This window comes from Rhinolophus ferrumequinum, chromosome 10 (assembly GCF_004115265.2).
Source record: "Rhinolophus ferrumequinum isolate MPI-CBG mRhiFer1 chromosome 10, mRhiFer1_v1.p, whole genome shotgun sequence".
In the NCBI taxonomy this organism is placed as follows: Eukaryota; Metazoa; Chordata; class Mammalia; order Chiroptera; family Rhinolophidae; genus Rhinolophus; species Rhinolophus ferrumequinum.
The window spans coordinates 92,336,181-92,362,362 of record NC_046293.1 but is presented as its reverse complement, the minus strand read 5'-3'; the positions used below and the strand labels follow the sequence as shown (position 1 = coordinate 92,362,362).

Sequence of the window (26,182 nt, the reverse complement as noted above, 5' to 3'; positions counted from 1 at the left end):
TAGAGTCTCCAGAAGGGACACAGCCCTGCCAACGCTTTGAGACCTAGTGAGATCCCTACCGAACTTCCGACCTCCGGAAACCTTATCATAAGTTTACATTGTTTGAAGCCACTCAGTCCATGGTAATTTAGTACAGGAGCATCAAAAAACTGATATAGGAAGCCTCACTTTCTTATAACAGGTACAGTACCCATCTTATAAGGTATGGTAAGGATTAAATAACACATGTAAAACAATAAAAACAATGCCTAGTGCAAAGTTAAGTACTCAAGGTACATAAGCTATGAGAAAAGAAAGGGTGCTTCAGCTTCTCTGACTTCATCAGTAACCTAAAGATAACAATGAGCCTCCCTAAAATTCCTTGCTACGGCACAAACCATGGGAGCACTCACATGTATCTTCTACAGTTTTCAATACTAAAGATCAATGATTACAGAAAACAGTGGCTTTTCTTCCTACATCCTGATAAAAATTCACCTTAAGGAGTTTCAAAGCAGTTTCATTCTTACCAGACCCCATCCCCAGACTCCCTGATGCAGGGGTGCAGCCACCCAACCTTATCCTTCCTACACATTCTGTCCATTTGATGTAACACTGTTAATCATTGAAACGATATTCTCTGATTGAAATTTCTGACACACAAGATGTACTTTTTGCTTACTCCTCTGCCTAAAGAAGCACCCCTCACTTTTTGAAAGTTAGAGCACTGTTTCAAGGCTTCTTCAAGCTGTGCTTTCGGGCTACATAGACCTCAGCAAGGCCCTAAATAAAAAAAATCTAATATTTTCAGAAATTCAGTTTTCCTTCTTGTTGACAAAGTAAATTATTAAATAGAAATAATATAGCTCCAGTTTATACAGAAATAGTGAATTGGTTTGACATATGGTCATTTCTCCATCAGTCTTTAGAAAAGCCACATCTCTTCCAGAAAGTATCACTTAAGATTCAGTGCTATAAATCAGAAGATGTAAGAAAGAAGCTACATCTGATATTTAAAACCATAGAGTTTAGCACAGAATAAATGTTTATATTGAGGATGAACATGTATGTGAAATGCACGGGCAGGCACTCTAACAAACTGCTCTGCTGGGTTTTATGAAAATGCCACATATATATGAATATTTTAATGTATATGAATATTACAATAATTTGTTAGTGAATTTTCATAATGTCCAGAATTAACCCATGGGAGTGGTACAGAGTGGACAGAAAAAATATTCTTCTCCCCAAATGACATTTAATTTGTGTTTTCAAGATTCTAATCCAACATCAATACCGATGTTAACAGGCTAAAAATTGATAAGGTTGGGTTTTGCTCCTTGCAGTTTTGCATCCTTTCTTCAGAGATGGCAGATGGGAATAAAAACCATCAAAGGAAGGAAGTGGTTGCATAATCCAGATGTCAGTGATTTATAAAAGACAGTTACATAAAAAGAACAAAATTTAAGAACCCAGTCAATTATGCCCATTACCCAATGTGCACTAAGTAATGAAAAAAAAGAGTGCAAAGTGACTGTATGCTAACACTTTGTGCCATTCTTATTATAATGGGATCCTGCTTGGGTAGCTCTGGAGAGGCAGAAACTCTGATCAGGGTTAGGAGAAATGAATAAGACCCCATTATATTACTTTCATAAATCCTCTGAGTCACCTATTCTGCTGCCTGAGGAAAACTCCATTCCCATTCTCTTCCCCTCCTGATAACCGGAAATTAAAGCAATAAATACTTTTTAAATTTAACACTTAAAAAACAAAACTTACAAACAATCATCCATGCTTTCTGCACAAAGACTGAGAATTTTCCCATCTCGGCAAACAATCTGAAGCACACAGTCTTTTGGCTTCCCATCTGGAGGCTGAATATCTATTAAAATGAAATAGAATAAAGGAATATTCATAGAGTTTTTTTGAGGATTTCTTCTTACCTAACAGCTCAGCTAAGCAAAGGGCCAGTACCAGCAAAACATTTTTGTTCTGCTCTGAAGAACCAAACACATGAATCACAAGTCCATTCTAATTGAACGTCTTGCAGGAAGAACAAGTAGGCCTCTTCTAGAGGGCAATGCATATACAGAGATGTACAGAGTAGCCCTTGACATCAGGAAAATAAGCCCCACACAATGAAAAAGTGTTACAAAGCAGAAGGTAACAGAATACTTACTGCTTTTATTCACAGGAAGCACCAAACTATTTTTAAAGTATCTTTGTGTACCAAAAAATAAGGTCTATGATATTTGAGCCTAGTTTAGGTAGGTCCATGGAGACTTGTATTTCACAAACTAGTATGGAGGGGCAGGATGTTACAAATATCAATGTTTACTAGACCAGACTCTTTATTCCTAATAGCAACAGAGCTAATAAAACAAACAGAGAAGTCTACATATGTCATTAATTAGAAATAGAAAAGTTTATGCTTGTTAAAAATCTATTCCTTTAGAATGAGTATGAGGGATAACTCCAGGAAACAAGACATCACAGATTTTCAGAAATTGACTGGAGTTGTCATGAGTAAGATGCCAGTACTGCCCAGGGTGGCTCCATCTTTTTTGGGGTTTCCAGCACTCTGGTTCCTCAGTTCTCCCTCACCTTCTCCATGAGACAGGAAGGAACGTGGACCTGTGTGTCTATACAGATGAGAAAGTTATCAGGTTGGTGCAAAAGTAATTGCAGTTTTTGTAATTTTTAACCTTTTAAACTACAATTACTTTTGCACCAACCTAATAATTTATTCTAACCATATGGTGCATGCTCTAAGTGTCTGGGTCCCCACTTCCTCACTTGGTTACCTCTTCCCAGATGAAACTCTTCTGTGGTCTCTTAATCAAAGCAGAATGGGTGAGGTAGAGGATTCAACTCCCATCAAGAATGGGGAAGGGCAGTGACAGAAGCTGACCGAGGCAGACCCACTTACCCCGACATTCGTGCCCTGTACGGATGTTGATGCAGTCAACTGGCATGTGGACCTTATCCTCGACACTCTGCCGAGTTTGGTCATCATAATAGATCAAGTGACCATCTGACCACAGGTCAAACCAATTCTTCTTCCAGCGCTTCAAAATAGTACCTGGAAAAAAAATGGGAAAGGTTGGCTTTGAGCTGAAGGAGCGAGGACTTTGTCCTCTAATTCACACGTAATAGAGACAAAGGAAAGTTTCCTCTGGCCCCATAAGTATACCTGGATACAACTGCCCAGAGCACGCCATCAAAACGGAAGTGAAAGCAGACCCAATGGCAACAACACCCACACTGTACCAGAGCTGCACACAGCATGCACTGCAGATACTGAGAACACTGCCAACTTTCCAGTCCCAAAACTAAAAAAAAAAAAAAAAGTTCAATAAAACCTTGGTTTTGAGTTAATGAAACATGTCTAACATTTTCCTCCATTGAGTAGGTACCTAAACTTTCCCAGCAGTATCTAACTTTGCTCGAGTGATCAGAAAATGTTGGACTGTAAAGTCTTTATACACAAATAACAATAATACCTTCCTCGCTTAGAAAAATACTTTTTTCTCTGTTTTTTGAAGGGCTTTCACATATACTCCTCTCTAACATTCACCTCACTTACAGCCAACAGCATGGGACGGTCTCCCTGTGTGCTGCAGACAAGGAGGCAGGTCAGACAGTGGACACACCACGCCCGGGGAAACAGACCCCCGCCCAGGGCATCCGTCCTACTACCTCACATGTCTCATCAGTCTGAGAGAATTCATCCTTTCATTTGTAATCTTGGACTAGGCACATAACTTTATAAACTCTAATTTGGTTGCCAGCCAACAGGGAAAACTAAAAGGCCAGTTTTAGCTTCACGTCATCCCTGCACGTTCTCACACCCACACACGACCTCCCGCATCCTTTGTTCCCACTGCTCCCCCCACGTTCGTGACCGACAAACACAAAGCCCACTCCATGCACCTCTCCCTACGCTCCCACATCCCCTAGTGGCGTTAACCAAACATGCCCCATATCAGCCTTCCAAATTTCTTTTACCACTGTCAGGCACCCTCTTTACCACTGTCAGGCACCCTCTTTACCACTGTCAGGCACCCTCTTTGCTGAGAGACATGCACAGTATTTGCCCAAACTGATAAATAAGTGATACCCAGCATCCAATTGGTTGGCAGCACCCACCCTGTGCAAAAATTACCAAACAGAGCCACCTGAAAACAGATAGGTGGATCACAGATATGGGGAGTTCTAACCAAGTATGTCAGGTGCTGTCAAAGCCCCGACTGCAAATTCCCAAATCAGGCTCTTTTCCAGAGTCCAGATACTGGGTCCTAAGGGTCTGTGTGGCAATGGCAGGAAAAGGAGTCCTGGAGACAGTTTTGGATACGTGTAACCCCATGTGTATCCCTGCTGCTCTGCAAGTCAGTGAATACAATACACTTTGCCTCACTTTATTTTATTGTAATTAAAACTTTTGCTTTTAGCAAAGAAGGAAAATCAACCCAGAAATCGGGAGATGGGGAAGTGGAATAAGTCTTCTGAATACACATTTTTGAGATAGCTGTAGACCAGGACATTAGAAAAGTATGTATAATTCATTTAAAGGACATCTATTTTGTATGTATTGTCATAAAAGGCACTGATGGGGAGCACAAAGTTGTCAAAAGGGTCACTGTTTACTGCATGTTGACAGCACTAAATTGAGTTATGGTGAATAAAAGAGAGGAACAGCAAAGCCTAAGGAAGATCCCAGAGGACATCCCAAGGGCCAGGATAGGAAGGAACACCCTCAAGGACTAAGCAAGGTGCTCCATGTTCCCTGACCATTTGGGGTAGGTTGGGATCATAAAACCCAGGACAAGGAAACTTACACAAACATGGGGCTAGACTCCAATATACCAGGACTTTCTTCTGTAATGTTCTGTAATGTTGTAAAAGCCAAAACTCCATCTATTCTTAGAACATAAGACTGTCATAGACCTTGAAAGGACACTTGGCTGAGCTCTAGGTCTGGGAATGTGAAACCAGTAACAGAACAGACAGGCTAGGCTGAAGGCTTGTCTCCTGGGAGAAATGGGGTCAGCGCTGAAATGCGACAGTCCTCAGTTTGAGCGTAGGTTTGTCCCCCATAGTTAACACTTAGACAAGTTACCTAATATCATTGAACCTTAATTTCTTCAGCTGGAAATGGGGATAATACCTCACAGAGCTGTTATGATAATTAAATATATGTAAAATCTGTTTAACAGGAATACAAACAAGCTTCACAAGCAATAGTTTTCACAAACTACCTAAGGTATGAAATCCATTTTTCACTGGTAGTCTACATATGAATTCACATCTGAACAATAAACAGTACAGAAGTTCCTCCTTATCTGTGGTTTTGCTTCCCATGATTTCAGTTAACTGTGGTCTAAAAATATTAAATGAAAAATTCCAGAAAGGAAAAACAATTCATAAGTTTTAAAGTACATGCTGTTCTGAGGAGAATAATAAAATCTTGCACCATCCAGCCCCGACCGCCCCGAAACATGACTCCTCCCTTTTTGGCCAGCGCACCCAAACTGCAGACAGACACTCCCACCCACTCACTAGTGACCTAGCAGAGGTCTTGGTTATCAGATTAACTGTCATGGTATCACAGTGCTTGTGTTCAGATGGCTCTTATTTTACTTAATAATGGCGCCAAAGCACAAGAATAGCTGGCAATTTCGATATGCCCAAGAGGAAAAAAACATAGTATATGTAAGGTTCAGTACTATCGGTGGTTTCAGGCAGCAACTGGGGGTCTTGGAACGTGTCCCCCACTACAGTACAAAAGGTATAGTCTTAGATAAACATATACCCTCAGGTTAAATCTTTATCCTTATAATCAAAGACTCCAGTATTTCAGGCTCTTAGTCACTATTCAATCCCCAGGTAAGCCAGGTACTTCTCACAAAGAAAGAAGTACCTCCAGGCTAATTTATCAGCCCCGCTTGGACAGAGTCAAGTAGAGCCTCAGGCAAGCGAGAAAAGAGAAACAAGCAGGGGAAACCACTGTTCCCTGGCTCCTGTCAATGCAGCCACTGACAAGGAGCCCCCCATGTGCAGAAAAACAGCTCACAGAGCCTCAACACTGCCAAGAGGAAATCCAGGGCAACAACATTAATAAGACTTTGCTATTTGTTTTTAAACAGATCTGTTTCAGCAACAGAATAAAGATGTGCCCTAAGGCAACAGTAAACAGACCAAGGGGCTCGCGTCCAGTACTTACTCTGTCGCAGCAACCATCCACTCTTCACGACTGCCATCTTTTCACCTATAGCAGAAGAAACAGGCAGGTTCAAAATTATACCCGCAAAGGAGAATGGCCCTTTTGAGCTATTTCTAACTCACAACACTTCTGACACCAAATGAGTGGGCATTTTCCAGACCAACAACCAAATCCCCAACTCTCAGGACACCAATTAGATTTCTACTGATTCAATTCGATTCTGACACTAACTCCTTGGAGTTAGCATCAGACCCCACAGGTTAAGGGCTCAGACCCACAAGAGTGCTCCCGCTTCAAACGTAAGTCAGGGCGGCCTGTCATTCTGACCTATAAGTTGGGGGTTCCCACGATCCCCTCTCCCTCTCCTCAGATTCAGTAATTTGCTAGAATGGATCACAGAACTCAGGAAAGCACTTTACTTACTGTTACCTGTTAATTAAAAAGGATACCACTCAGGAACAGCCAAATGGAAGAGATGTACAGGGCAAGGTGTGGGGGAAGAACGTGGAGTTGCCATGCTCTGCCCAGGGCTCCACCTGCCCAGCACTCTGCATGGTCCTGGAACCCAGAAGCTCCTGGAGCCCTGCCATTCAGCTGTTGTTGACAAGTTCCGTTAGGTGGCATGACTCACTACATCACTGGCCACTGGTGAATGAACTCAGTCTCCGGCCTCTCTCCCCTCCCTGGAGGTCTAGAGATGGGGCTGAAAGTTCTAACCTTCTAATTACAAGGTTGGTTCCTCTGGTAACCAGCCCCATCCTGAAGTTATCTAGGGGCCCACCAATAGTCATCTCATTAGCATAAACTCATGGCTGAAAGGGGTTTATTATGAATAGCAAGACATTTCTAGTCCCTCTGTGTCTCAGGAAATTCCAAGTTTTTGAAGTTAACATATTTCTTATTATATCACAAAATCACAGCCCTCTGGTCTAACTCTCCATCCGCTTCCCTTTCAGTGTCACGTGAGGAAGGGACCAAAGCCATTTTACCTCACTGGTCACCTGGCATTTACCAAATAGCATCTCTTCAGTGGGGCCAATACAATCCTACCCCCGTACTGCAGGCTTTAGCCTCAACACCCTGCCTACCTTACTAAGTCTAACTCCACTCACCAAACATAAAGCAGCTGCAGGTACACTAAGACTGAGCCCTGTCAAGGATGTCTGGCTTCTCCTAACTTGCCCAGTATCCAGGGGCTCAGTTTTATCTCTGGTGTGCCCAGGTGACTTTACACAGCGCCATCTGGTGTACACTGGTGTCAGCAAGTGGAGTGGCCAGGTCAGAGCAGAGTAGCAGAAATCATGAAGAAAAAGTTTGATAAATTTAACTCCATAAAAATAAAACTGTGAGTGGCACACACACACACACAGTCAAGAAGACCAATGGAAGATTAAGAAAAAACATTTACAACCATATGGCAGCAATGAGCTAATTTACAAAGCTCACATATAACAGAAATAACAGTCATTTGGCAGTTCACAGAAAAAGAAACATGAATGGGCAAAAAACCTCATAAGATACTCAATTTCTCGCTCAGCTCATCAGACAAGATACCAAACACAACTTAACAATGTTACCTATCAGAAGGTCACAAATGAAAAAACTATGATATCCAGAAAGGAGAAGACATGACGGCAGGAACGAAAACTGCTGCAACCTTTTGCAATGGGAATTTAACAACATCCATCAAAAATTTCAATGTCCTATACTTTGACCCTGATATGTCACCGTTACTAGGAATATTCCTCATTGATGTATGTACAGAGATTCACCAACATATATATACATTCACATGGCTTATACTGCAAAACAACAATGTGCCCCACAACAGAGGACTGTTTAACGAGCACATGCACACATGACAGGTCATTATGCAAATGCAGAAGGAAAGAGGTAGAACAGTGTGTGCTGATACACACATACTGCTGACACAAGCACAACTGTTTTCTAAAGGAATCAGAGAGACTGTTAACCATCTCTGAGGAGAGAAATGAAGTAATGCTATAACGTGTCAGAAGACACGATGACTTCAGTCCCATTACACATTTCTGTACTACTGAAATATTTTTAACAATCTGCATATATTACAGCCTTTTATTTATATTTTTTAAATCAACAGATATTAATTGGAGGTTGAGATCATGGGCCACTTTTGTTTTCTACTTTAGCATTTTTAGGGATTATCCTTAAAGCACTAAGGTTTGGAAGGTTAGCAGACTGAAGCAAAAGCCCAAGCAGGCACCTCAAAAGAATAAATGAGTCTCCCTCAATTAATTTATCCCATGTCTAAGTCTGGCTGAATTCTCACCTCTCCCCAAACCTTTAGAAAAAGTGCTCCACAAGCTTTAGTCATCCTAAATTCCAGCATCTCCAAAATCTCATACTCTGAAGATTCTTAATTTCCTTGCAATTTTTGCCAATTCAAGCTATCCTCACCAAGAAAAGACACAAGTTTTTCATCCTTCCGCCTCTTTCTCCCATACATTTAGGAGCGCAAACGTACAGTCCCAGATGAACTACAGTCCCAGAGGAACTACAGTCCCAGATGAACTAGGGGAAAGTCGGTCTTTCCCCTTTCTTCCAGTGGATGTGCAAGCTGTTCACTGCTTTCTGATAAGGGGGGAACCAGCCTGAGGGCAGCAAACTGTAGAGATGGCAGAGCTAACTCTGCTTAGCCAGTGACTCAAACGACAGGGAAATCCACTCCACTCCAAGGCTTTCTGTTAAGCAAACTGATGTGTTTTCTTTATTATTTAAACTGGGTTGAACTGGTTTTGTCAACTTACAGCGCAAACCATCCTTAAACAATCACTGACTTTCAAAAGGAATTGAGGCAGAGAAATAGCATCATCATATTTTCATTCAACAAATATTCCAAGGCATTTTGCCCTCTAAGAGAGCCTGCAAGGTGGGCAGTAATCGGAGTACAGGAAAGGAAGTTCTTTATCTCCACGAAAGAGATGCGTATTTTATCTACTAGCCTCCTCTGTCGGGCAGCACACTGCTGTTGCCATCACATGGAGCACACAGCTTCATCAGCCTCAGCCTTGGCAGAAAGTGCAACCTTGCCTCGATCTAGTCTGTTCCCTGATGTCTGAGCACAGAGCAGAGGAGCAGGGGACTCTGACGGTGTCCCTCAGCCCACTTCCCTCAGCCGTGGAGAGCACTCACCTGGTACTTCCTAACATGCGTACCCTGCTCAGCAGCCTAGACCAGTCCCTGCTCCTGGCTCCTGCTAGCCTGCTCTGCCTTGAGGTGACCTAGGACCTGTGTGCAGAGGGGAAAAACAAAACAAAAAAACGCAGATTTTAAACATCCATCTTTCCATTTCCCTCTCTATATTACATAGAACTATTACACATTTCTGGAAAAATCCATACTTCTTGTCACTAAACAATGCAACTCACAGGAGAGTTACTTTCAAAGAGAAAAGATACAACAATGACATTATAAGAGGATCCAAGACAAAAACACACTGATAATGTCAAGATCAACCATACTGGTGACTGTTTTGCTATTTCCAATATTAATGGTGGATTTTAAGGAGCACAAACAGTTAATTATCTTCCCTCTAGAAATGCAACTAAAATGAGAGTTAAGAGGAAAACAAAACATAAATCCACAGAGATAAAAAGAATGACATTAGAAACGAAAGTAGATGAGATACTAACACCATTGTAAAAGTTCTAAAGTAAATGGACAAGTAGTGACTAACATAAAACTCAGCTTTATCTGTTTTTCAGATGCTAACAAGAAGCCGAACACAGCCAGCCAACTCCAGCCACAAAACACTATAAAGACTCAGAAACTGGAGGTACGAGATAATTCTGAAGGTAGGGAAAAATATCAGAATTTTTTTAAAGTCTTTAAGAAGTCATTAGGCCCGCTACACATCCAGGCAACTACCCTCCCCAATCCTAAGGGTTTCCTTTCTGGAGAAGCTGTAACACAGAGACTCAGGCACAGCTCAGAGTGGGAGTGACATGCCACACTCAGAGCAGTGACAGAATGAATGAGAGTCTTAAACTCCCTTCCTCTTCCTTTGCTTACCTCCTAGGCTAGCTCTCGGCAAAAGGCACAGCCCAAGAGGAAAAGCTCATTGATAATGACAACTGGGAGCTTCTTCAATAAAAATCCTGTCTTGCCTGACACCAAACAGGGAAACTCCCCAAGTGACAAACTTTAAACAAACACACAGACTTTCAGTTTTTTAGTAACTCTCTTAAATGGGAACAGATAGTACATATGTATCATCAGACATTTGAGGAAAACCTATAGATAAAAGAGACTAAAGAAAATAATTTAAAAAAAAACTAAAAACAAAAACACATTAATCAGAGACAACACAGAGCAAAAGAAAACTTAAAAAAAAAGAAATACTGTTATCAGAGAAATGATACACAATATGGTATCCAAAAAATAAAAACAATGTTCTAAACTGGGAACATTCAGTGATCTCAGTTAAAAATGATAATCAAAGTTTAAAATTTAATAGAATAGTTCAAAAGATCAAGATGGAGGAAATCTCTCTGAAAGAAAAAAAAAATGTCTAAGAAATGAAAAAAATTAGGGGATGAGCCTATTTTGATATTTATATCAAAATATATTTTGCTTATAGGCATTTCATAAATAAACCAGAGAAAATAGTGGAGAAGAAACATTACACAAACACTTCCCAGAATAGGACAGCACATTTCTAGACACAAAAGCTCTGATGAGTGTCCAGCAGGAATAATTTAAAAAGATCCTCAGTTATGACTGAAATTTCAGAACTCTAGGGACAAAGAATAGAACCTAAAAACTTCCCAGAGGAAAAAAGCGGTCACATATAAAGGATCAGCAAAGCACTGGGCATCTTTACCAACAGGGCTGGAAGCTAATGGATCACTATATTCAGAATGCTGAGAGATATTTATTTCCAAGCCAGAATTCCATACCCAAATTATTTATTGAGTAGATAAAATAAAAACATTTAGACACTGCTGTTCCATGTATCGTTTACAGAACCTAGTGAAGAACGTGTTGCGCCAAAATGAGAGTATAAACCAAGAGGAACGAGTGGATCCAATAGGGAGCAAGAAAATACCCAGGACGCAGGTGAAGGAAGGCCCCAGGAAGACTGCTGTGCAACAGGCCTGGAAAAGAAACCAGTCCACACTGACGCTGGACGGAGGCTCCTGGGGGGACTGGAACTGAGAGCATCTATGAGTTCTGGTAGATCGGATTTCATAGTGTTTACAAGGTGGCAAAAATCACGTATGGTGGGAAGTCAAAGATTACACCGAAATCAACAGCAATATACCTTGAAATATAAAAATACTACAAAAAGGCAGCTTAAAAAAAAAGGTGAAAATGCCCAGTCAAAATGGCTATCATCAATAAATCAACAAACAACAAGTGCTGGCGCGGATGTGGAGAAAAGGGAACGCTTGTGCACTGTTGGTGGGATTGCAGATTGGTGCAGCCGCTATGGAAAACAGTATGGAGGCATCTCAAAAATCTGAAAATGGAACTACCTTATGATCCAGCAATTCCACTCCTAGGTATCTATCCGGAGAAATCCAAAACTCCAATTCAAAAATCTTTATGCACTCCTATGTTTATTGCAGCACTATACACGATAGCCAAGACATGGAAACAACTGAAATGCCCATCGGTAGATGACTGGATTAAGAAACTGTGGTACATTTATACAGTGGAGTATTATGCAGCCATAAAGAAGAAAGAAATCTTACCATTTGCAACAACATGGATGGACCTAGAGAACATTACGTTAAGTGAAATAAGTCAGACAGAGAAAGATAAGTACCATATGATCTCGCTTATATGTGGAATCTAAAGAAAAGAATAAGTGAATGAACTAATCAGACACAGTTTCGGAGACAAAGAGGAAAAACTGAGGGTTGCTAGATGGGGGTGGGGTGGGGATAAGGGGGAAGGTGAGGGGATAAGAAAACAATCAGTAACCACAAGATGGCCACGGGGTTTTGAAAATTAATTTGGGGAATGTAATCAATAATGTTGTAAAGATTTTGTAGGGTAGCTGATGGACACTTGTCTCATTAAGGAGACCACCTCAGGGAAGATGTAGATGCCTGATCACTGCACTGTACACCTGAAGCTGAAGCTGAACAATAATGAATGCCAGCTATAATTTTACATATATATATATATATATATATATATATATACATACACATATATATGTGTGTGTGTGTGTGTGTGTGTATATACATATATATATATGTATATATATATATACACACACACTTACAAGAAGGAGAGTACAGCATTAGGAATAGAGACAGTGGAAATGTAATGGCTGTGTGCGATGTCAGAGGGATAGTGGATGGGGGGAGGGGGGTTGACACAGTGTGAGGGATATAAAAGATAAATGTCTAAGTATTACTTTGTCTTGTGCACCTGAAACTAATAAAAAAAAAAAAGGTGAAAATGGATAACTCTAGTTAATGGTAAGGGAGTGGGCAAGAGACTGACATTTTTTTACTCTGAGATTAAAGTACTATTTGGCTTTTCAATCTATGTGTATACATTATTTTGATAAATATAAACATGTAAGCAGTAATTTAAATTATCCTAAAAAAACATTTCAAAAACCCTAGATGAAGTCCAGCTACTTGAACTTTCCAGCAAGTTCTTTGCATTTGTTTTAAACTGGGAGGAGAATTTAGTATATATCTTCAGCAACCAAAATCATAAAGTATAATTTTGATAATATGCTTTTAAAAATTCATAGATCCTTATGCTTCAGAGTATAGGCTTTGGAGTCAAATGGCCTACGTTCAAATTCTGGCTCTATCACTTATAAATTACCTTGGGCAAGTTACTTAACTTTTAAACTTCCTGTCCTTTTCCTTTACTTACCTCCCAGACTCTAGCTCTGGGAAAAAGACACAGTCCAAAAGGAAAGACTCAAAATTTGAACATATATACCCTAGAAAATAATAACAGCAATAATAACATCAAACCAAAAAACCCTCCCAGAATACATAACCAAACTAGTCTCTGAAAGCACAGGAATGGCTCTTTGCCTTACCTTACTGAATTCCACACCTCTTCATAACATATCTCAACATCTCGCTATTTATATTCTCGAACAGGAGCTAACGCACAAACTAAAACTCATGAGATAAAGTCTAAGTCCTGCTGTTGGTCTGTACAGAATAAAATGCTAGCAAGCTAGTTACAAAATAGTCTCATTACTCATATGCCAACAAAACCTATAAAAAGTTTTAAAATATAGACCATATTCAATAATTCACATTCTCTTAAACATGAACTCAAATCATTTTAAAAGCATTGAATCCAAAAGGAACCAATGTAACAGAATACTGCCTTTAGAATCTGGTGGTTCTGAGCTTGAAGCCCACTTCCCTTTTTCTACAACTAGTTACCACATGGGATTATTGTGAGAATTAAATGAGATAATATGTCCAAAGAGGCCTACAGAAGATGCTTCAAAAGTGAGAACTGCTATCATTACATTACTATTTTGTTCTAGAACTGCAATTGAGGGTTACCTGTCTGCAACTGACTTATTCCCAAAATCCTGGTTCCTCTAGATACTGCTTTCTGTACTTTAGCTGTAAAAGTTACTTCCCTATCAAAGGGAGAAAAGCTTCTTCGAGGATGGTAATGTAAAGGCAACGAGAAGTCCCAAGTGTACTCCAAAACACAGGGGACCAGGAGGGCTGGGTAACCCGTCATCATTTAGAAGTCATCATTCATGTGTGGCGCTGGTCATTTCCAAGTAGCAGCCACTTCTTAATAACAGGCCCAATACAAACACTCTTCAAAGGGCAGGCAGACAAAGAAGACCAAGAGGCAAAAAAGTTCCCATTTCTGTCCCCATGATTAAATTCAGAAGAAAATACACAACCATAAATAAGACATGACTGGTTCAACTAACCCACTTTTTGTAACATTTTTAATTGTTTATGTTATTCTGCAGTTTCTGGTAGTTACACTAATAAAGTAATTCTTTAATTTATTTAGATATCCAGTAAAAACGGAGAAAGAAACAAAGTATTAATGTAGGATGGCAAGCTGGGAAGCGTAGCAAAGCAGCTAGAGAGACTGAAGAAAAACCTCTATCTTGCCAAGGAATAATAAATATGACTATAGGGATGGTATCTGTTCTTCCTATATCACTGGTGTACACATTTCATAAATTCGGTCCTTGAGATTATCAGGAAATTTACAGAATGCGTTCACACCATTAAAAATACAATGCTAGTAAAGAACTGTTGTCAGGTTCTGAGTTGTTTTTCTGCAGCTTCCTTCAGTGAAACCAACAGTTAACAGTAAACATGTTTAGGTATTAGCTCATAGAGTATAGGGATGTTCTACAGGCTTTAACTAAATGTTGCAATTGCTTTGGTTGCTATGCAGCTTATAGTCAAAGATTAAGAAAGTATGTCAGTCTCGTCCTGGAGGCCTGCCTGTAAAGTTCCAGGAAAAATGTTTACAAGTACACTTAGCTTGAGATAATAGAAAAATGTAGCCAGTTAAGCATACAGCAATGATAGCTTTAACAGTAACAATGATCATAAGATGTTTAGTTTCTGCCTTTTGTTTTAAAGATAAACATCACCGACACAATCAGGAGATATTTTCCAGAATCTTGGTTTCTCAACCCAGTTATATCACCTGACCAGAGTGAGGAAGACTCCAGACAAGATGATGTCAGGAACTGAATTAATGAGACTCAGGAAAACTGCTAAAAGCTTGCTGAAGAACTAACCCATCAGTTTCGCTCCTGACCTCCACCGCTCAATTTCTGCTTTTAAAGACCCATGATTAAAAACCATGGGGAGTTCGGGTTGTCAGCAATAGATTGCTGTTCTCTTAGCTTGTCGCCCTATCAATAAACAGTTCTAACTTCTCTACTGCAAAACTTAGTGTTCAGTGTTTGGCCCTGCTGCAGTTAAATGGCCGGGCCCTCTTCCGGTTTGGTAGCATCAGTAAGCATTTACTGACCACCTACAAAGCACCAGACACTGTTAGGTGCCAAGGATGATGCTGCAACGTAAGCTCCATTCCTGCCCTGAGATTGGGGATGAGGGAGTGGGGAGTCAAGTAAAGAAAGCACTACCGAACCCCAGGCCCAAGGGGAGCCCAGACAAGCACCTGCCCAGCCAGAGGGTCTCCTACGTCCCATCAATAACCAGCAGCCCAGGATGAGAAGCTTCGCGGACCTAGGAAACACTCTAGCGCACCGAGAACCAGTAGCAGGCGCATTCCCACTCAGTCTGGCCCTTAGGCACTCCCACTGCACAACACACAGACACGGGTCTTTTGGTCATTACGTTGTTCAATAAATATTAAAGGCCATAAGTTCCCCGTGTGACTTTACACAAGTCACTTCCGGCACTGGCACTAGTTTCCTCAATACCTTGAGGCCCAGGAACCTTCCTCCCTTTGGATGGCTGCGCTCCGCCCTCGGGCGGTGTGGCTCCCAGTCTGGGAACTAAAGGTTCTCGGGGGCCAGGAGTCCAAGGCGTTGGGAATTCACCACGTTCCCCTAGGTTTTTTGACAATGTGACCTTCCCACCTCATTCATTTCCTCCACCGACCCCGAAAAACCGGAACTTTATTATTCGTTCATTTACGAAGCCTCTTCTATGTCAATTACGCTACATTTCAGATTTAAAAACAAACAAAAAATCTTGGGCCGACGCGAAACAAAAATCCCTGACGTCCACCGGAGTTCCCAATCCAGTCGGGTGAGAATCAAACGTGAAACAAAGCCTCACTATAAATACGGTCCAAGCACGCACACAGAGCTACGGGCACCGCACAACCACGAGGAGGGGAACGACGCGGCGCGGGCCTGGCAGTGAGCGCCGCCGCTCGGCCACCGCGGCACCCGGAGGAGGGCGCAAGGCCCGCGGGAGAAGAGCGCAAGAGGAGCCGGACTCCTGCGGCCCGAGGCCCGGACCTGGGGAAGCGGCGGCCCGCGGGGAGCACCTGCGAGGCGGCGGTGGGGGGCGCAGGCCGGCCAGGAGCGGGGGTTGGCGGCGGGGCACCGGCTCCAGGAGAGGCCGAACGGGCCGGGGAGAGGAGGGGCGAGGAGAGGCCGAGGGGCGCGCGGGAGTGGGAAGCTCTCGGGGAGGCTCCACGGGAGCCGATGCCCAGCGAGGGAAGGAGGCGGGGAAAGGGGGGCCGGGCAGCCCCAGGGAGTCTGGGGTCACCGCGACCAGACTGGGCCTTCACCTGCGAATACCCGGGCGGCGGCAGCCTCCGCGCACCGAAGCATAAAGGGAGCGCAAGGTCGCCGCTGGGTCCTCGGCTCAGCCGGACCGCGTTCCTGCCCGCTGCGCATGCGCACGCCCCGCCGGCGCACGCAGGCCGGGGGTTGCAGTACGGCCGGGCGAGCCCAGGTGGCGGGGCGCGTTTGGGTTTGGGCGTCCTCGTCCCTGCCTAAGTCCCGGGTTAATTTTCAACCAAAAAGGAATTGTCTGCACCCCGTTCTTACTTCTAAACACCATCCTCCAATAAAAGGAGCCAGGGCTCCTTAGAGAAATGAGTGACTGTAACTGGAGCACGGAAAAGTATAAGCTGAATCTGGGGCATCCTGTAGCACAAGACGTAAAGAATGCTCAAAAAATAAAAGCGTGGAGGCACGTGAAAGGACACAGGAGTCACCCTGAAAAAGCTCCCAATGGCCAAACTTAGAACAATTGGAGCAACAAAATAAATTACGTAGTGTCAGACTATAACAGAGTATAAAGTATACTAGAGTTCATTCTGCTGTAATAAATGATTAAAATACATTAATGGGAAGAAAAGATACATCTTCCTTATAGAAGAATCTTAATCATACTCCATCCCGAGACGGTATTATTCTCCAACCACCCAACCCTGAGTGTGGGCTGTGAATAGTGACTTCCTCCAAGAGAGTACATAATGGGAAGGGAGAAAAATAACTTTACAGAGGAGAAACCTGACAAACACTACTCAACCATGAGATCAAGGTTAACATCGACAGTGCTAAGTCGTGTTGATAGCCCCAGTCTATCTATGAGAAAAACATCAGACAAATAATACTTAAGGGACATTCCACAAAATACCTCACCAGTACTGCTCAAAACTATCAAAGTAATGAAAAACAAGAAAAGACTGAGAAACTGTCACATGTAATATGGTGTCCCGGTGGAATCCTGGAACGAAAAAACAAGGATGTTAGTGAAATAATTGTTAAATTCCAAAAAGTCTTTATTTTAGTTAATAGTAATGATGAGTAACTTTTAGTTTTGACAATTGTACCTTGGTTATATGTTAACATTAGGGGAAACTGAGTGAAGCGTGTACTATCTTTGTAACTTATCTTCAAATCTAAGAATATTCCAAAATTAAAAGACTATTTTTTTTAACGGAGGGAAAAGGGGAAATTTGATTATCATTACTGCTAAACTTTTAAGATGTTATTTAAGCCCGTGTGGAACTGAGGGGGTGGGGTAGCAGCGGGATGGACTCCTGGACTGGGGTAAGGATACTGCCTGGGAAATGCTGTGAGGGAAACTCCTGTCAAACCTACTCCTGAATGGTGGGTACATGTATAAACATTTCAAGCTGAACACTTAAGATGTGTTCTTTTTTCTGTATGTATATTATCTCTATCACCCCCTTTCTCTCTCTCTCTTCAAAATTATATATATATATGTGTGTATATATATATATATATATATGTAATTTTTTTTATTCGAAAAATTCCCAAAGAGGTGTGGAAAAAGGAGAAATTTTTTATGCAGGTGAACAGATGGCAAACCCTGGAAATGTAGCTTCAGGTGGAAACCAAAAGAAAAGCATGCTCCATCAAGACAAATGGAAGGCCACATTTTATAGAGAAAGTCCCCACCCAGGATCCCAATTTGTCCAATTTTATGTAAATAAGGTTTCCAAATTTGTACAGTTCAGATTGTTCATTATAGAGTAGTTCTGATTGGTTGATTTAGATGCAAATGAGAATATAATTGTGCAGTTCTGGTTGGACAGGGCAGGTCTTAGTCCATTGACCAAAAGACAAAACCAGGAACTCCCTTATAAAGGTTGACTTAGATGGCAGGAGCTGAATAATGGAAGTTGAAAGCTCAGTTTTTGGTTTTTTCTGAAATGCAGAGTATGTGAGAGTCCTCTGTCAGCAGAGTCTGGTTATGAATTTGGGCCCAGTTAACCATGAGAAGTCCTTCTTGGCAGATATATTTCTATTAAGGGTTCACATTTCCCCCTTTTGGTCAAAACCTGTCAGTAGACAGCATTGATGATTGATCAGTACAACTTATCCCATGTGGATGCCAGAGTGGTTTGGCAACCTGCTCTAGGTCCATCCAGTCCCTTGGTGGTACTCCTGTGGTTGGGCAGTAGCCAATAGAATAACTAGGGCCATTTGTTTACAAGAGGTCTCCCACGTATCTGTTAAACTCAAAGTAATTCTCTAAAGTCTGGTTTATGCTAAGTTAGCATAGTCTTAATAGAATTAATAGAACAACTAGAACAATTCTAGAGACGTTAAAGAACAAATAAAGGTACTCAATTTGTAACTTCAAGAAAATTAAGGGCAATTGAAGAAAGATATTTGGATTGGGGGTAAAGGCTTTGGATTATAAATACCAAGGGGATGCACTGGCTTGATGTATCTATTTCTATCCTTAGTGCAACCATTGCTCAAGTCTTTATAGGGGGCTTTAGTCACCTGATTATACAGAATATCAAATAGCGTGACAATTAAATAAATTAGAACAACAATGAATAGAACAATATGTAATCCAGACCTTAAAAGAATGTCAAGTCCAGTTGTGAGCCAGATGAAAATATCAGAACATTTAAATCCTAACCAGTTAGTGGCACTTGCAATGAAATTTTGCAAGTTTAAGAAGCTTAGTTGTTTCTAATTCCACCTGGAAGGAGGTATTTATTGAGGTACAGCAAAAGGAATCTGCTATGACAAAAACTCATCCTTGGGCAGCAAGCAAATAATCTAAAGCCCTCCTGTTGTTAAGGACTACTCAAGCTAAGGAATCTAAAGACCTTTGTTGAGATCTGATGACTCTAATGACTAAACGTGATAGATGTGTCACATCATTATATTTAGTTGAGCAGTGTCGAGGCCAGTCCATGAGTCTATAATTCTAAAGGTCAAAATTTATTAATCTCAAAATTTCTACCTTGCCATCTTCTCAGGATGCCCAAGATTCAGCTACACCGAGGAAGGGTTAAAAGGAGCTAAGCTAGAACCATAGTCTTACATGCTTTTACATGTTTTCTAGTGATGGCATTCAAAAATTGTACAACTGGATTTCTTTACTGTATACATAAGTGAGTGTTGGAATTTAGAGAAAGTTCCATTTACATCTGTAGGACTAGAATCATACTCGGAATTACAAAGAGGAACAACAATCTGTTTACCATGTAACTAGCTGTTTGTGAAAATTGTAATGGATAATAAAACAAAATCCTAATAAACATAATACCAATGTGTAATAAATTATACCAATTAAGTAAGCAGCTCAAGTTTATAAGGGTGAATACCCAATATCCCTGAATTTCTAAGTGTTCATCTTAGCATTAACATGGTTTTAGCTAAAGGTTATCCCCATTAGAAGAGATGTTTTAAATGCTCCTCCCTTTCCAATACATCACCATACTCTCAACGATGAAAAGAGAACAATTCAATTTCTATACCAATTTTACCCATTTTCATAAATCATGATCCTCTGAAGGATCCAATAAATTGAATGTCCAGAATCCAGAATATTGATGATGCTGTGCAATAAGCCTGCTTGTCAGAAAGCCATGTCTCTGGTTGAAATATATTCCTGGACCAATGACTGAGAAGTTAAGACTGGCTGCCAATGAAGTTAGACTGTTCTGTAATTCTCAAATAAAAGTTTGAGCTTCTCTATTAAATTACAGTTCATTAGTGAATAGGACCAGGTCTCATTTTTTTTTAATGTATCCTGTATAGCATCCACCAAAGTGTTGAGCAAAGATATATGTTCAAGGAAATAATAAGTGATGGGAATTAGAACTGAGTCAAGGGTGAATGTGGTCATGGTGAAAGCCTTATTCCCTCCGTCACTCAAAAGGCACTAACCAGAGTAAATCTCTGATTCTATTACTGAAAAACAGACATTTGTCTCCTACCATTGTCTAAAAGAGAACACACCATTTGGGGTTCTCTATTTCTTTCTCTTAGTCCCTAAGAGATTATACATGGGCATGAGTACTGCTTGATGGATGATATCCGGAAAAAAGCTTTTCTGCCGCAGAGGAAGCACCAATTCATCATTTGGCACACTTTAACTCAAGTTATACAATTTATAGAACCATTAACTTTTTAAATTACAGTAAGTATTATCCATACTAATAAATATTTAAAATGTTAGGCTTATTCTCTCTGCTATCACTTAAAATGCATTTTATTTTTCAACACTAGCATGAGGTAGAAAATAAAGAGCTCACAAAAGGAAACAATCTTCAAAATACTGAATTCTGTTCAACACAATTAGAGCAGTTACAGCCTTAAACTGGTAGACTTTTAAGATGTTATTAAGCCCATGTGAAACTGAGGGGGACTACTGTCAAGTTATTACCCTTATCTGAAAGAAATGTCTTATATTTGAATGTGAGGCTACAATTTTTCTTTAATAACTGTTTCCCTGGAATATCAATTTCCATGGCACAGAGGCAGGACATGCTGACTAGTGTCCTGAAATAGTGGCTTTAGAGGGGAGATTTTGTTAAATCAACAGTAAAGTTAGGAATGGTCAAGTAATCACTAACAGGAAAGACTTAGGATCATCGATTCTACTAAAGGTAGAGGTAGGTATTGGATGACAATCCAGCATTCAGACAGTTTCCCTAGGCAGCTAAGACTTGAGAGTATTGTATCATTATATTTTTATGCCAAGGTTTCCCATTTATAAGGGTTGAAACAGCAAGAATCAAGAATAGTCTAATAATATGGGGTGATCAAAATATACAAGTTAGAACACAGGGAAGGTGGCCAGCTTGTCACAAGAGAATTAAGATCACCAATATATCCAGGAATATAATTATTATGGCAACTATGAAATAAACATAAGGATTATGTATAGCAGGAGTCGACTTTGCTGGTCAGGTCCCAGATCTTAGGAAAGGCCATCTGCTTCAAGTTGCATCTGCTGTGTATTAACTCTAACTTGAAGTCTCCTATAGACTAGGACATGCAGTCAGGCAAATGAGGTGCAAGTGTGGGAGCCTTTCTAAATGATAAACACAGATCTGTGAGTCAATACCTTTTAATTTTGCAGCACAGGGATTAGTTAACAACACCTGGAATGACCTTTCAGGAAGACTAGAGATGTCTTTTCCAAAAGACCGTATCTCCAGGTTGTAGGACATGATTGATGTCTTCTTCTCTCGGGAGTGCGCTGTGGAAAGCTTCCTCTATGAACTTTGAAATAATTTCAAGGGCTTTTATGATAAGTCAAAAGGTCTCCTTATTAAGGCAGGTTTGTACATTCTGATCTAGTCTCATAGATCTCCCGGTAATGCTTTTAAAAGAAGACAATTGATATTTACCAAAGGGAGTAAATCTTATGTTAAGCAATACCAAGGGAAGAGCTTCAGACCATAGCAAGTTAAAAAGATTCAATAAGTTTTGCCAATTGAATTTTTACTACCTCATTGGTTTATTCAATAAAACCAGAGGACTGCGAATGATAAGCGCAACGTAAAGGCTGCATATCACACAGATTTTGCATACCTGGTGTAGAATTTTTCTTGTAAAGTGGGTTCCCTGGTCACTGTGGAGCTCTGTGGGGATTTTCCAACCAGGAAAAATACTTTCTAGAAGCATTTTAGTAACTGCTGTGGCTGTTATTCTGGCACAGAAATGCTTTTACCCAATGAGAATACATACCAATCATCACTAGTATATTTTTAGCTTTGAAAAGGAGAGATTGGGTTAAAATCCACTTCCCCAACCTCAAAATTATAGCATATCAAATAGGCCTAATTAGTTTAATTCCCCCCTTTGTAAAAAGAGAGATTTCCTTTGAAATGCTTCAGGAATCCTATGAAAAATTCCAAAGTTATCTTTAGGTTAAGATCAAGCTTCCATTTAAAATTTGAAATTTGGTAAGTTTGTTAAAAATATACTTAGGTAAATAGGATCATAGGACCCTGTAAACAATGCTTAAATATCCATTTAATCATCAAAGGCAATTACAGAACATTAAATGTTTAGAAGCAAATTTTGGCTCTTTTAATATTAAGAATATTTGTTTTACCAAGGAATCAGAGGCCTGATGATACAAAGCAGGAAATAATTTTAATGAAACATAAAATCTTTGTTTTTCCATTTATAATTTCTTGTTAAGAACATACCGATAATGCTGGAAAACTTTGTCCTTTTACCAGAGAGATAAAATCAAATGCTAACTCTGTATTAGTGTACTTTTGATATTGTTAACCTGAAAATAAAAGGCCTTTCAAAGTGAGAGGCTAGAAACATTTATTTATTTATTTATTTATTTATTTATTTATTTATTTACTTTTTTAAAAAAATTATTGGGGTGACAATTGTTAGTAAAATTACCTAGATTTCAGGTGTACAATTCTGTATTACATCATCTATAAATCCCATTGTGTGTTCACCACCCAGAGTCAGTTCTCCTTCAATCACCATATATTTGATCCCCCTTACCCTCATCTCCCAACCCCCACCCCCATTACCCTCTGGTAACCACTAAACTATTGTCTGTGTCTATGAGTTTTTGTTTCTCATTTGTCTTGTTCTTTTGTTGTTTTGGGTTCATATACCACATATCAGTGAAATCATATGGTTCTCTGCTTTTTCTGTCTGACTTATTTCGCTTAGCATTATACTCTCAAGATCCATCCATGTTGTCACAGATGGTCCTATTCCATCTTTTCTTACCGCCGAATAGTATTCCATTGTGTATATATACCACAACTTCTTTATCCATTCATCTATCAAAGGACATTTTGGTTGTTTCCATATCTTGGCCAGAGTAAATAAAGCTGCAATGAACATAGGAGCACACCTGTCTTTATGTATAAATGTTTTCAGATTTTTTGGGTAGATACCCAGGAGAGGGATTGCTGGGTCATATGGTAATTCTATTCATAATTTTTTGAGGAACTTCTACACTGCCTTCCATAGCGGTTGCACCAGTCTGCATTCCCACCAACAGTGTATGAGGGTTCCTTTTTCTCCACAGTCTCTCCAACACTTGTTACTATTTGTCTTGTTGACGATAGCCATTCTGACTGGGGTGAGGTGATATCTCATTGTGGTTTTTATTTGCATTTCTCTGATGACTAGTGAGGTTGAGCATTTTATCATATGTCTATTTGCCATTTGTATGTCCTCTTTGGAGAAATGTCTCTTCAGGTCCTCTGCCCATTTTTCAATTGGGTCGTTTGTTTTTTTGTTGTTGAGTTGCATGTGTTCCTTGTATATTTTGGATATTAGCCCCTTATCGGAGGCACTGTTTGCAAAAATCTTCTCCCATTCAGTTGGTTGCTTCTTTATTTTGTCGATGGTTTCTTTTGCAGTGCAGAAGCTTTTCAGTTTGATATAGTCCCATTCATTTATTTTAGCTTTTACTTCCCTTGCCTTTGAAGTCAAATTCATAAAATGCTCTTTGAACCCAAGGTCCATAAGTTTAGTACCTATGTTTTCTTCTATGCAGTTTATTGTGTCAGGTCTTATGCTTAAGTCTTTCATCCATTTTGAATTAATTTTGGTACATGGTGACAGATAGCAGTCCAGTTTCATTCTTTTGCACGTGGCTTTCCAATTCTCCCAGCACCATTTATTGAAGAGGCTGTCTTTTCTCCATTGTATGTTTTTTGCTTCTTTGTCAAAAATTATCTCTCCATATTTATGTGGTTTTATTTCTGGGTTCTCAATTCTATTCCATGGGTCTATGTGTCTGTTTTTCTGCCAATACCATGCTGTTTTGATTATTGTAGCCCTGTAGTACAAGCTAAAGTCAGGGAGTGTGATACCTCCAGCATTGTTCTTTTTTCTTAAGATTGCTTTGGCTATTTGGGATGTTTTGTGGTTCCAAACAAATCTGATGATTTTTTTGTTCTATTTCTTTAAAAAATGCCATTGGGATTTTGATGGGGATTGCATTAAATCTGTATATTGCTTTGGGTAATATGGCCATTTTAACTGTTGATTCTTCCAATCCATGAGCACGGAATGTCTTTCCATTTCTTTGTGTCTAGAAGCATTTATTTGAGATTAAAAAAAAAAAAAGAATAGCTCTTTGGGAAACACTGATTCAGGCAGATGCCCAAATGATGTTCTAATTAGGAAACAAGGTAAGGAGGTATTTATGAGAAAGGGAAGGGAGCAATTGCATCCACAGAATGAAGGTATTTTTTTTTTAACTTTTATTTATTTTAAGTGTGTTTTTCCAGGACTCATCAGCTCCAAGTCAAGTAGCTGTTTCAATCTAGTTGTGGAGGGCACAGCTCACGGTGGCCCATGTGGGGATTTAAATAGCAACATTGTTATTAAGAGCACCGGGCTCTAACCAACTGAACTAACCAGCCGCACCTGAAGGAAGGCATTTCTATTGGTGCAGATAATATAGAATAATGGCACTAATTCCAAACAAAGTTTTAAATCTTCAGTCTGGTAGTCATTAGTCCAGTAGTCATAATAACTGCTTTCTTGTTATCCTTGCAAACACTTCAGTGGGGCACAAGGTTTCATTAGTCCCAATCCAAAGGTAATTTTGCCCCGTTTTAACATTTTAAATGTTTGAGGCATAAGATGTTCAAGGCAGTTCCTCTGGCATGGCAACATCAGCTCCATTTTAAAGTGGCTCCATTTGTTACTTTTGACAATATTAAAAGAAAGTCAAATAAATCCAGTCAAAATTTAGTTAATTTGACCATACATAAGATTTATTTCTCAAAAATTATTTTCCATAAACCTGAAGCTTTCATAAACCTTTTGCTACATTCATAAAGCTTTCAGCTTTATCCTATCTTTTTCCTTTCTTATGCTGGAAAAATCATTTTACTTGATGACAAAATTACTTCCTTTTCCCTCAATTAAAATGCATTTTCATTCCTCAAACCTTCTTTTACTAAATACACATCTTATTTTCCATATGCAATTATTTTCAATCACCATAACATCCTATTCAGGCTTTGTCACCATGCCTGGATCTTAATCTGGACATCTTGTGCCCGCCCAGCCTTGCAAAATGGCCCACCTAGGTCTCCGATCTCATTACCTTGCTTTCCACCTAGTCTGCTAATACGAAAGCTCACAGAGTAGTGGGCAACCAGATGCCCTTTTTCTAACCTGAGCTCTTTAAAGTTTAATTTAATTCATCATTTAACTTAGCAAATTTCAAAGTTTCAAGTAGCCAAAGCATTTTGGAAAACTATTTACTGAAAAGTACATCTAGAAACTCTTATCTCATTCATCTCCAGGTCAACCATCTTTTTAAATAATTATTTTTAGATTATTCCTGGAGATTTCATGAGACTTTAAAGTGATTAGCCATTATTTTAACCTGTTTTTCTTGCCAACAATTTTGTAACACAAGTAATATGAGCTTATTTGACTAATAAACCCAGGTAGAATCAAAGTGGTATGTTGCATTATTTTACAGTACTAATAACTCTAAAGACTTGCCTATTTAATTAAATAACAACATTACCCTACTTTTCATTCACTGAAGATTAATCTTAGATTGCATACACATGAAAAGCATTTGGTTTAGTTTCTGTTATATATTCATATATATTATATTCATATAATCACTCATTTATTTTTCAGCCAATTGAATTCGGCTTATTTACAATCTAATTTTCAGTTTACAAATTAATGTTGGCCATACCATCCAGCAGTAGAAATATAGCATAGATACATGCATAGACATACATAAACATAGAGATAAACACAGACAGAGATCT

General features: G+C 39.8%; 1 protein-coding gene across 7 annotated transcripts in view; it reads right to left on the bottom strand.

Moving 5' to 3' along the window:
- Window positions 1-16,557, bottom strand: part of PLEKHB2 (pleckstrin homology domain containing B2) — a 45,042-nt gene extending 28,485 nt beyond the window's left edge. For 2 of the 7 annotated variants that reach the window (XM_033117337.1, XM_033117338.1), the window contains exons 1-4: window positions 16,442-16,557; window positions 6,206-6,250; window positions 2,912-3,064; window positions 1,762-1,864 (exon numbers count right to left, since the gene is read on the bottom strand). In XM_033117337.1, the coding sequence (XP_032973228.1) occupies window positions 1,762-1,864; window positions 2,912-3,064; window positions 6,206-6,250; window positions 16,442-16,550 (410 nt within the window). In that variant the 5' untranslated portion in view covers window positions 16,551-16,557. Of the gene's footprint in view, window positions 1-1,761; window positions 1,865-2,911; window positions 3,065-3,175; window positions 3,315-6,205; window positions 6,251-9,376; window positions 9,473-15,981; window positions 16,002-16,441 lie in introns of those variants that run through there. The other 5 variants (XM_033117342.1, XM_033117340.1, XM_033117341.1 and 2 more) reach the window with 5 other exon arrangements.
- Between the last annotated feature and the right edge of the window lie 9,625 nt (window positions 16,558-26,182).